The 10,432-nt window shown below is 41.3% G+C and overlaps 2 protein-coding genes across 7 annotated transcripts in view; one reads left to right on the top strand and one right to left on the bottom strand.

Moving 5' to 3' along the window:
- The window catches only part of PCYOX1 (prenylcysteine oxidase 1), a 25,242-nt gene extending 18,370 nt beyond the window's left edge, over positions 1-6,872 (top strand). The window contains exons 3-5 of one of the 2 annotated variants that reach the window (XM_008062369.2): positions 1,287-1,498; positions 1,835-1,987; positions 3,454-6,872. In XM_008062369.2, the coding sequence (XP_008060560.1) occupies positions 1,287-1,498; positions 1,835-1,987; positions 3,454-4,112 (1,024 nt within the window). In that variant the 3' untranslated portion in view covers positions 4,113-6,872. The remainder of the gene's footprint in view (positions 1-1,286; positions 1,499-1,834; positions 1,988-3,453) is intronic. The other variant, XM_021714648.1, reaches the window with a different exon arrangement.
- A 166-nt stretch (positions 6,873-7,038) lies between these two features.
- The window catches only part of SNRPG (small nuclear ribonucleoprotein polypeptide G), a 6,638-nt gene continuing 3,244 nt past the window's right edge, over positions 7,039-10,432 (bottom strand). For 3 of the 5 annotated variants that reach the window (XM_021714653.1, XM_021714654.1, XM_021714652.1), the window contains exons 3-4: positions 9,515-9,639; positions 7,177-7,354 (exon numbers count right to left, since the gene is read on the bottom strand). In XM_021714653.1, the coding sequence (XP_021570328.1) occupies positions 7,304-7,354; positions 9,515-9,639 (176 nt within the window). In that variant the 3' untranslated portion in view covers positions 7,177-7,303. Of the gene's footprint in view, positions 7,355-9,514; positions 9,640-10,432 lie in introns of all 5 variants that reach the window. The other 2 variants (XM_008062368.2, XM_021714651.1) reach the window with 2 other exon arrangements.

Below are 10,432 nucleotides of genomic sequence, written 5' to 3'. Positions count from 1 at the left end.
CACTGCACTCCAGTCTGGGCGACAGAGTGAGACTCCAACTCAAAAAAAGAAAAAAAAAAATTATAGACTGGGTACAGTGGCTCACACCTGTAATCTCAGCACTTTTGAGAGGTCGAGGTGAGAGGATTGCCTGAGCCCAGGGGTTCAAGACTAGTCTGAGCAATTTGGCGAGACCTTGTCTCTACAATAAATCAAAAAATTAGCAGCTATGCTGGTGCATGCCAGTAGTTGTAACTAGTTGGATGGTTGAGGTGGAATGATTATCTGAGTCCAGTAGGTTGAGACTGCGATAGTCATGAGCATGCCACTGCACTCCTGGGTGATAGAGTGAGATTCTGACTCTAAATAAATAAATAATAAATAAATATTATAAATAAATAAATAAATAAATATTATGAAGTGGCACATAAGTGCTAAACAAATAACATTGATGGTAAGTTTTTTTTTTTTTTGAGTCAGTCTCACTCTGTTACCCAGGCTGGAGTGCAGCGGCACGCTCACGGACACCACAGCCGCGACCTGCTGGGCTCTGGCCGATCCTTTCGCCTCAGCCTTCCGAGTAGCTGGAACCACAGGCACTTGTCACCATGCCTGGCTAATTTTTCTTGATTTATTGTAGAGATGAGGTCTCGCCATGTTGCCCAGGCGGGTCTCAAAACCGTGGGCTCAGGCAGTCCTCTCGCCTCAGCCTCCCAAAGTGCTGGGATTACAGGCATGAGTCACTGCCTCTGGCAGGTGCTAAGTTTATGGGACTTTGCAGGTGATGACATCACTGTGGCCCCGGATGCTCGGCAAGACTTTGCCGAGGAAGTGGGATCAAGGCCTCTGAAGGAAGTACGGTGTTGCGGTTAGGAGTGGGAGGTGCCTTCCAGGTGGAAGGAAGGGCTTGCCAGTGGCAGGGAGACAATACTTAGAGACCAGTGAATGGGGCAGGCATGCTTAGTGGCGGGGGTGCTCGTGTGGGTGGTGGCTGAGGACAGGATGGGCAAGTTGTGCTTGAGCCTTCCACTTGCCATGTGACCTTTCGGCGAGGTATTTTACTTCTTTCTCTCTCTGCACTTAGAGCAGTGGAGTTACATTGGATGTGTTTGGCCCTAAAACCCATGATTTTATTTTTTAAATATCAGATAAAATGCTTTTAGTAAGCGACAGTAAGCAAAACTTTAAAAAAAATAAACAGATCACAAGATAAAAGAGGTATTTTAGGGCTTCTGGGAGAGTCATAAATATTTCAAAGAAAAGTAACTAGAAGCAGGTTTAATGGACGTTTCTCTTCTTTTCGCAAGGATCTACCGCTACCAGTCTCACGATTACGCCTTCAGCAGTGTAGAAAAATTACTGCATGCTCTAGGAGGAGATGACTTCCTTGGAATGCTTAACCGAACACTCCTTGAAACGCTGCAGAAAGCAGGCTTCTCTGAGAAATTCCTTGATGAAATGATTGCTCCTGTCATGAGGGTCAATTATGGTCAAAGCACGGACATCAATGCCTTTGTGGGTAAGCCAGGCCTGGGAACCGTGGTGGACACTGGTTTACAAAGGGGCTTACCAGAGGTTTTGGTGGCTCCTGACTTTGGGCCATAGACTGAGAAGGCAGCATTACTCTGGGAACAACAGACATTGTCAGCAAAATTGTGCGTAAGTAGATGTACATTTTAGGGGGAGAGGGTCCTCAGCGTTTGTTAATTCAGTGGCTCTCATCTGGAGGAGATTCTGCCCCGGGGCCATTTAGCAATGTCTGGAGACATTTGGAGCAGAGCGTCTGATTGGGAAGGGAGAGTGGGTAGAGGACCCCTCACAAAGTCGAATTAAAACCCATTTTTTCCTCTCACAGGGGCAGTGTCACTGTCCTGTTCTGATTCTGGCCTTTGGGCTGTAAAAGGTGGCAATAAGCTTGTTTGCTCAGGGCTCCTTCAGGCTTCCAAAAGCAATCTTATATCTGGCTCAGTCATGTTCATAGAGGAGAAAACAAGGACCAAGCAGACAGGTAAGCCTGGACTTCTTTTTAATTGTTCCTGATTTCCCCTGCAGAAAATGATTGCTCACAGAGAGAAACCTCTTTTTGTCATCTCTCACTCAGTTCCAAAATGATGGAACTTTAAATTGCCTCTGTTGTGACATATAGAGTATCCCCAAATGTACTCAAGTGCAGTGGTGTGACTCTACAGATTAAAAAAATTATCTCTAGGCCAGGTGCAGTGGCTCATGCCTGTAATCCCAGCACCTTGGGAGGCTGAGGCAGGAAGAATGCTTGAGCCTAGGAGTTCGAGACCAGCCTAGCAACATAGCAGGATGTTGTCTCTATAAAAAATCAATTATCAGCCCGGTGTGGTGGTATATGCCTGCAGTCCCAGCCACTTGGAAGGCTCAGGTGGACGGATTGCAGGAGTTGGAGGCTGAGACATGATCACGCCACTGCACTGCATCCTGGGCGACAAAGTGAGATCCCGACTCAAAAGTAAAAATTCCATATTTTGTACTTATTGACATTCTGAATAGGAAATTGGTATCAATGTACTAAAAATGCAAGGGACAGTTATCTCAAAGAGATAAAACTCCTTTAAGGCTGGGTGTGGTGGCTCACGCCTGTAATTCTAGTACTTTGGAAGGGGTTTGAGACCAGCCTGGGCAATTTGGCAAGACCTCGTCTCTACAATAAGTCAAAAAATTAGCTGGCCTTGGCTGTGTGTGTCTGTAGTTCCAGCTACTTGGGTAGCTGAGGCACAAGGATCACTCAAGCCCAGTAGGTTGAGGCTGTGGTAGCCATGGTTGTGCCACTGCACTCCAGCCTGGGCAACAGTGAGCTGACTCAAAAACAAAAAAACTCCTTTAATTCTTTTGAATTATAGAAAAATTATTAAGAAGATGTAGAATTATTATTGTTACTTATTTTTTTGAGTTAGTGTCCCACTCTGTTTCCCAGGCTAGAGTGTATTGGTACAATTATGGCTATACAAGCTGCAACCTGCTGGGCTCAGGTGACAGTTCCACATGATTTACTGACCAAATGAGTGTGGGAGCTGGTTGGGACTACAGGCGTATGCCACTTCACCCAGCTAGCTTTTTAAAGGATATTGTAGAGATGAGGTCTTGCCATGTTGCCCAGGCTGGTCTCAATCTCCTGGGCTCAGGCAGTCCTCTTGCCTCCACCTCCCAAAGTACTGGGATTACAGGTGTGAGCAACTGCCCAGCTTAGAATTATTATTATTCCATATTTTGTACTTATTGACATTCTGAATAGGAAATTGGCATCAATGTGCCAATTTGCCATGTTTCCATCTTGCTCAGGCTGGTCTCGAACCCCTGAGCTCAGGCAGTCGTCTCGCCTCGGCCTCCCAAAGTGCTGGGATTACAGGCTCGAGCCACTGCGCCCAGCCTAGAATTATTTTTAAAAGTGTAAAATATAGTATATTAGAAACACTAAAGAAATGTATGCTTTCTTATTCTGTCTAGGAAATCCCACAAAGATGTATGAAGTGGTCTACCAAACTGGATCTGAGACCCATTCAGACTTCTATGACATCGTCTTGGTGGCCACTCCGTTGAATCGAAAAATGTCCAATATTACTTTTCTCAACTTTGATCCTCCAATTGAGGAATTCCATCAATACTACCAACACATAGTAACAACGTTAGTGAACGGGGAGTTGAATACAACTATCTTTAGCTCTAGACCTTTAGATAAGTTTGGCCTTAGTACAGTTTTAACCACTGATAGTCCAGATTTGTTCATTAACAGTATTGGGATTGTGTCCTCTGTCAAGGCAAAGGAAAGTCTTCAGCCGTCAACACACGGAACTTATGTTTGGAAGATCTTTTCCCAAGAAACTCTTACCAAAGCACAGATTTTGAAGCTCTTTTTGACCTTTGATTATGCTGTGAAGAAGCCATGGCTCGCTTATCCTCACTATAAGCCCCCGGAGAAATGTCCCTCCGTCATACTCCATGACCGACTTTATTACCTCAGTGGCATAGAGTGTGCAGCAAGTGCCATGGAGATGAGTGCCATTGCCGCCCACAATGCGGCGCTCCTTGCCTATCACCGCTGGAACGGGAACACAGACATGATTGACCAGGATGGCTTATATGAGAAGCTGAAAACCGAGCTATGAGATGGCACGATCTCTCTTGTCCCCTACTTCCAAGTGAAGATCACTGGCAAGAGAGAATAGCATCTGAGCAGAGATAATTTTGAATCGGATCTTTCGCCATCATCATCGTTTAAAAGTAATCCCTGTGGGTCAAGAATATGCGAGGTTCTGGTTACGTGTGAAGCTGTAACTGTTGCACTTAGGCAATCTCCAACATTTCTGAACTATACTTTCAGTATTCATCAGCAGTGTTTCCCAAACTTGTCTGCTCGTGACCTGGAGCTTGTTAAACAACCGGATTCTCAAACTCCTCTCTGGGAGATTCTGATTTGGCATCTGGGGGTGGGGCCCTGGATTTTAATCAGAACTGTGGAGCATTTTAACCTGAGGGAGAACTTAAAGACATCTTAGCTGGGGACTAGTCCATTTGAGCTTTACAATTGGATGTGATCTTCAGTCAGATAAAACGAGTATGGGAGTTTAGTGTCTTAGGCCTTGCTCTTAGTAATTTTATACTGTTTTGAAGTAAATGTGCCCATGCCTAAAGCCTTGACTTTCAGAATGTGGTCTATCGATTGTTTCTGTGTTAATTTTATAAGGGGTGAAATTTAGAATTCTTAGTATTACAACCTTAAGAAGTCATAAAAAAAACTCAAGTAAATTGAAAAGCAAATATGTGCTATTTAATCAAGAAACTGGCATTCTATTAAATCCTCACTTGTGCTTTTCAAAATACCGAGACACCCACAACCAGGGATTCAGATTTAATGGATTGAGTACACACCTTGGCATGGTAGCTTTGTAAAGTTCCTAACGTGCAACCAGGCTTGAGAATCACTGAGGTTGGGCAAAATGTCTACAAAGGGTTTTTAGTGCCTTGAAAGTCCTAAGAAACCCAATCCATATCAAAGCAGATCTATTTGCAAGGAATAACTTCTCTCAACGAGAACTTTAGTAGTAATCTTGATAAGAAGCATTGACAGTCTAACTGCAGAGGCAACTTAGGTAACTCTAGAGCAGTTGGCACTAGAACAGCATATTCAGAATCTCAGCAAGCCTGACTAAATCCAGCATATGTTCAAAGTGTTAACTGTTTCAAAGTTATTGTAGCATTCTAGGTGAGCAATTGGTTGCTGAAACCTTAAGACAGTGACTGTCAACCTTTCTGCATGTTGGAATCACTTGTAGGGCTTTAGTGTGTCCCAAATAATACCAGTATGCAGCCAAACTTGAGCTGGTTTTACATCTACAGTACGAAGATCATGACTGGTTGTTAGAGCCGCTGGTGGTACACAAGTAAAAACTTGAGAATTAAAAATAAAATTGCAACCAAGTTAACACATACTATTAGTTTAAAAAAAGTCTTTCACCAGATTCTGGCAGTAGCTACTTTAGCAAAATAGCATGAGAACATTGACTCAGTAAAAATTTCATTCCTACTACAGTTGTGAATATTAATATGCTGATAAACTGCCAAGATATATTTGATAACAGAGGCAGGGGTTAAACTCATGGTTTGTCAAAGGGTCAGCTTTTCTCTAATTTTATTCTTAACATGTTAAGAGGTATTCATATTTTCCTTTTGTGGTTTTAATGAAGACAATTTGTAGAGAATGTAATACTGTTATGTATATTGCTAAATATTGGTAAATAATAATAAGTTAATTTCTATCATTTGTAGACTTGTTTTGCAATGAGATATATTTTTAAAAGTATACCGATTTAAAATGTTAATGGTATTATATCAAACCTATTCTGGTTTAATTTTTCAGGAGGGCATGAGATTGCTTTCTCAAAACCAATACAGGTCTTCAATACATCAAACATATTAGGCAGTTTTAATACAACTATAGTATTAAAAGAATACTTTTTTACTGGGAGACAAATACTATCAGAGCCTGCTACTCCAGGCATGTTAGGTCATTTTAATGCAACTATAGTATTCAAGAATAATTTTATTGGAAGAATACTGTCAGAGCTTTGTTATTTCAGGAGACTGCTCTAGTCCTCCTTTTACAGAAGAGACTGGTAAAAATGACGCAAGAACTAAGGAAAGCCAGCACTACTCTAGTGGTTCTCCAGCTGAGTAAGCATGAGAATGACCTGGAGGGCTTGTGAAAACAAAGCCTGGGCCCCACCCTCAGAGTTTATTCAATAGCTTTGTAGTGGGATACAAAAATTTGCATTTTACTAAGTTCCCAAGCATGCTACTATTCGAGGAGCTACATTGGAGAACTAGTACTTTATCCCCGCTCTACGTTATTGCAAAAAATCACCGCCGATGAAGACTTACAGAGCTGCTGAAGAATGGAAGAAAAAATGGACTTTGCATTAATTCTCCTTAGCATGATTGTGTTTAATCCTGCTGTTCTTGTTATAAACATTTTCTATAAGACATGCCATTTGAGAGAGATATATATAAAAGTTATTCATTGTGTTGTTTTACAAGAACTTTACCCACTTGTGTATATTCCATTCTGTGCAGTTTTAAAGTGATTCAAGATTTGCAGGCTTTTTACCAGATTACAGAAAGAAGAGGCCTTCCTCAAGCATTTGTTTGGTAAGGCTTCTTAAGGTCAGGTTTATAATGCAACCATCTGTAATATCTCTCTCACTTGAGCTTTCGGACCATAAAGAATATATTGTGAACAGCACTTTCACCGTCCTTCTCTACTCACAAAGAACCACAATACACTGGAATGTTTTTCTCTGGAATCCTTTCTACTTTTGTTCAAAAATTTCCCCAGTTACTCATGTTCAAAATAAATAATTACATCATTACTTGCTGTTTTACTATATTTGGAATGTAGATATACTTGGAAACTAAGTAGACTGAAGTCACTATTCTTAATTTTTGAAAATTACAGTTACTGTTTCAGAAGAAAGTCACTCATGTTCGCAGCTTCATCTGTTCAGTGTTGGAAGATGGAGAAGAGGAATCCTTGCTATGTTTCACATTTAATAGGATTCTTCCATTTTAATGTGTAAAACCCTTTGAAATCAGTCTTAACCAAGAACAATCATGTTAGAAAAAAAAAATCAGGCTAAGAGCTAATATTCTACATTCACAACATCTGAGAAAGCATTTTTGACCATTACAAAAGTTTATTTAACAAAAAGTTTAATACGAAAATGTACATGACCCAATTTTTACATCCAAGTAAAACAGGCCCTTGGGAGAAAGGACATGGACTTCTTTGCTGAAAAGCCATTTATACTCGTTCCAAGGCTTCTAACATGATAATACTATTTCCTCGTATTACCTAAGAAAGAGAAAAAGTACATTCATTTACCAAACCTATCAATGATGGTTATTATTAATGGTTCTTCAACAACTGCATGCCAGTTTGTGAAGCCTTTGTCAAGCCTCAGGGAGACCAAAAAACTCTAGGCCCTTTATAAAATGCACATCTAGAGCGAAGAATTACCTTTATGAAATACTGAGTCTCCATGGACTCATTTCACCTTCAAAACTGCAGGACTCAAATGAACATGCCTACTCCTGTCTCCAAAAATTAATGGAAAAAACAGGTGCAGCAGAATATCTTAGGCACAGTTTAGGGTATAGTTTCATTTAGAGAACAAACTAGGATGGAAGGCTATCAAATTCTAGGCAGAACTAATAAGATAAAGTATAAAAACATACTAGCCTAGGAAACATAGCAAGACTCATCTCTACAAAAAAAAAAAATCAGCCAGGTGTGGTGGCACACGCCTGTAGTCCCAGCTACTTGGAAGGTGGGAGGATTGCCTAAGCACAGCAGGTTGAGGCTGTGGGGAGCTATGACCATGCCACTGTCTTCCAGCATGGGCAACAGAGTGACACTGGGGGTGGTGGAGGGTGGGGGGAAGGATAAGGAAAGAATCCAACTTGAGCGCAAAGATAGGCATCCGATGCAAAGATTGGCATCCGATCCCCATTAAGACAGGTTCTCACTATGTTGCCCCGGCTGGTCTTGAACTCCTGGCCTCAGGTGATTCTCCTGCTTCAGCCTCCCAAAGTACTAGGATTACAGGTGTGAATCACTGTGCCCAACCTCAAGTGCCAATCTTCAAGTAGTCATCATGAAATAAAAAATGAGCCAGTGAAAGTGTCACAGTTGGGCTGGATGCAGTGGCTCACGCCTGAATCCCAACACCTTGGGAGGTGGGGGCGAGAGGATTGCTTGAGCTCAGGGGTTTGAAACCAGCCTGAGCAATATGGTGATACCTTGTCTCTACAATAAATAAGTAAAATAAATAAATAAATGTCAGCTGGGTATGGTGGTGCATGCCTGTGGTTCCAGCTACTCGGAAGGTTGAGGCAGAATGATCACCTGAGCCCAGCAGGTTAGGCTGAGGTGGCTGTGAGCATGCCACTGCACTCCAGCCAGGGCAGCAGAGTAAGACTCTGACTCAAGGAAAAAAAAAAAAAAAAGGAAGTTCTACAGTCGAGGGAATAATAATGTGTTCTGCAACATTTATAAAAGTTTAAACAGGAGAGGTAAAGCAGAAAGAGAAGTTATAAAAGGTCCAACCTGGGCAACATAGTGAGACCTCTATATTCACCCCCTATATCAAAGTAGTGAGGCAAAAACAAAACAACCCCCCCAACAAACAAAAAAGGCTAACAATGAGCAACTCCCACCTCTTGAAAGTCACTATGCTCAATTATTTGCTAACGTTAGGTTGTTCTTTTTGGTCCCCCTTTTCAAGAAATTAGGGCTTACTACTTCTTAGGTACATTGCCCTGTGTTAGACAAAGAGGGATTCAAAGTCTGGGTCTTGACAAAATATCAAAATTCTTTTTCAGTAATCACTATGACTATGGCCTAATGCAGGAATATTTGCTTCTAAAATGAGAGCTCAATTTTTTTTTCCTGCTTTCTCTCATGTGAAAGGCTATCTTTGTGATTATCCTGTGCAACTTTTACCTTGGCTACTTTTAAATTTGGGTTGTGATAAACCAGAAAATTCAGATTAGTAAAATTAGAAAGTGTGATCTGTGGACTGGCAGATCTGTGTTACCTGTGCATTTGTTAGAAATGCAAACTCTCAGGTTCCACCTCACACCTAATGAATCTGATCTGACTTTAACTGGGGATTCATATACATGTTAATGTTTCAGAGCTACTGCTCTAATGAAGGACTAACTATAGGCCTCTATTACACAGTAAAGCTGAAAAATGATTTCCAACAGCTACTTCAAATCATAGCACCTTGGTCCTTAAGTGAAGTTGAGATCTCACCTACAGGTAACAGAGATATGAGTGCAGATGAATGACTGCCGTACGTTAAACTCAAAGGAGATGGGAAGTTTAATCGTGCCTGTAATCTGCCTTTTCCGAGGTTTACTAACTCCAGTTTAATACATGAGTTTGATATAAGTAAATATATTCCAAAAGAAAAATGGAATCTCTAAGAGCAATCTTGTATCTACTTACCACCATGCCAATATTGTTCTGTTGTCCACTAGTTGCCATCTCCACGCATTCATCTATCACAAGATTCATAAAGGGGTCAAATCCCCGTAATATTCCTTGGACATGTCTGCCACCATTTAGTTTCACTATTAAAGAGGGAAAGTTTTAGTAAAAAACTTTAGTTCATTAACCATCAACCATTCATTAAAAATTAGGTGGGACAAAACACAGGTATTTGAGATGTTTGACCTATTACCCTTACTATATGCTAAGCACTAGGTTAAACATTTTATATTTACTTCCACATTGCAATTTATTTATTTATTTTGAGTTTGAGTCTCACCCTGTTGTCCAGGCTAGTGTGAAGTGGTACGCTCAGTTACTGAAGGTTCAACCTGCTGGGCTCAGGCGATCCTTCTGCCTCAGCCTTCCAAGCACTGGAACCACAGGAGCTCGCCACCACACCTGGCTAATTTTTTTGACTTATTGTACAGATGAGGTCTTGCCAAGTTGCCCAGGTTGATCTCGTAGCCCCAGGCTCAGGCAATACTCTTGCCTCTGCCTCTCAAAGTGCTGGGATTACAGGCAAGAGCCACTATGCCCAGCTCCACTTTTTAATTTATAAGAATCCTATAAAGTAGGATTATCCTTACTCTACAAGAGGGAACTTAAGTTTGGAGATTTTAAGTAACAGGGTTCAGGGTTACACAGCTACTACGGTAGAGCTGAGAAGTCAAAGTGAAGGCTGATAATCTCTAAAGCTCAAGTACATAGGACTGTGTGGGTGAGTTTTTAAGTTAAGTTTAACACATTTGTTTTTCCTACATATTCACAATAAACAGAATGATCCCATTCCTTGTCTAAGTCCTTCATAACTTGTTTTGCTTTTTTTTTTTTTTTGAGTTGGAGTCTCACTCTGTCGCCCAGACTGGAGTGCAG

The sequence above is a fragment of the Carlito syrichta genome, unplaced genomic scaffold (assembly GCF_000164805.1).
Source record: "Carlito syrichta isolate Samal-C Ts95f unplaced genomic scaffold, Tarsius_syrichta-2.0.1 Scaffold305689, whole genome shotgun sequence".
Classification (NCBI taxonomy): Eukaryota; Metazoa; Chordata; class Mammalia; order Primates; family Tarsiidae; genus Carlito; species Carlito syrichta.
This window is presented reverse-complemented; position numbering and strand designations above follow the sequence as displayed.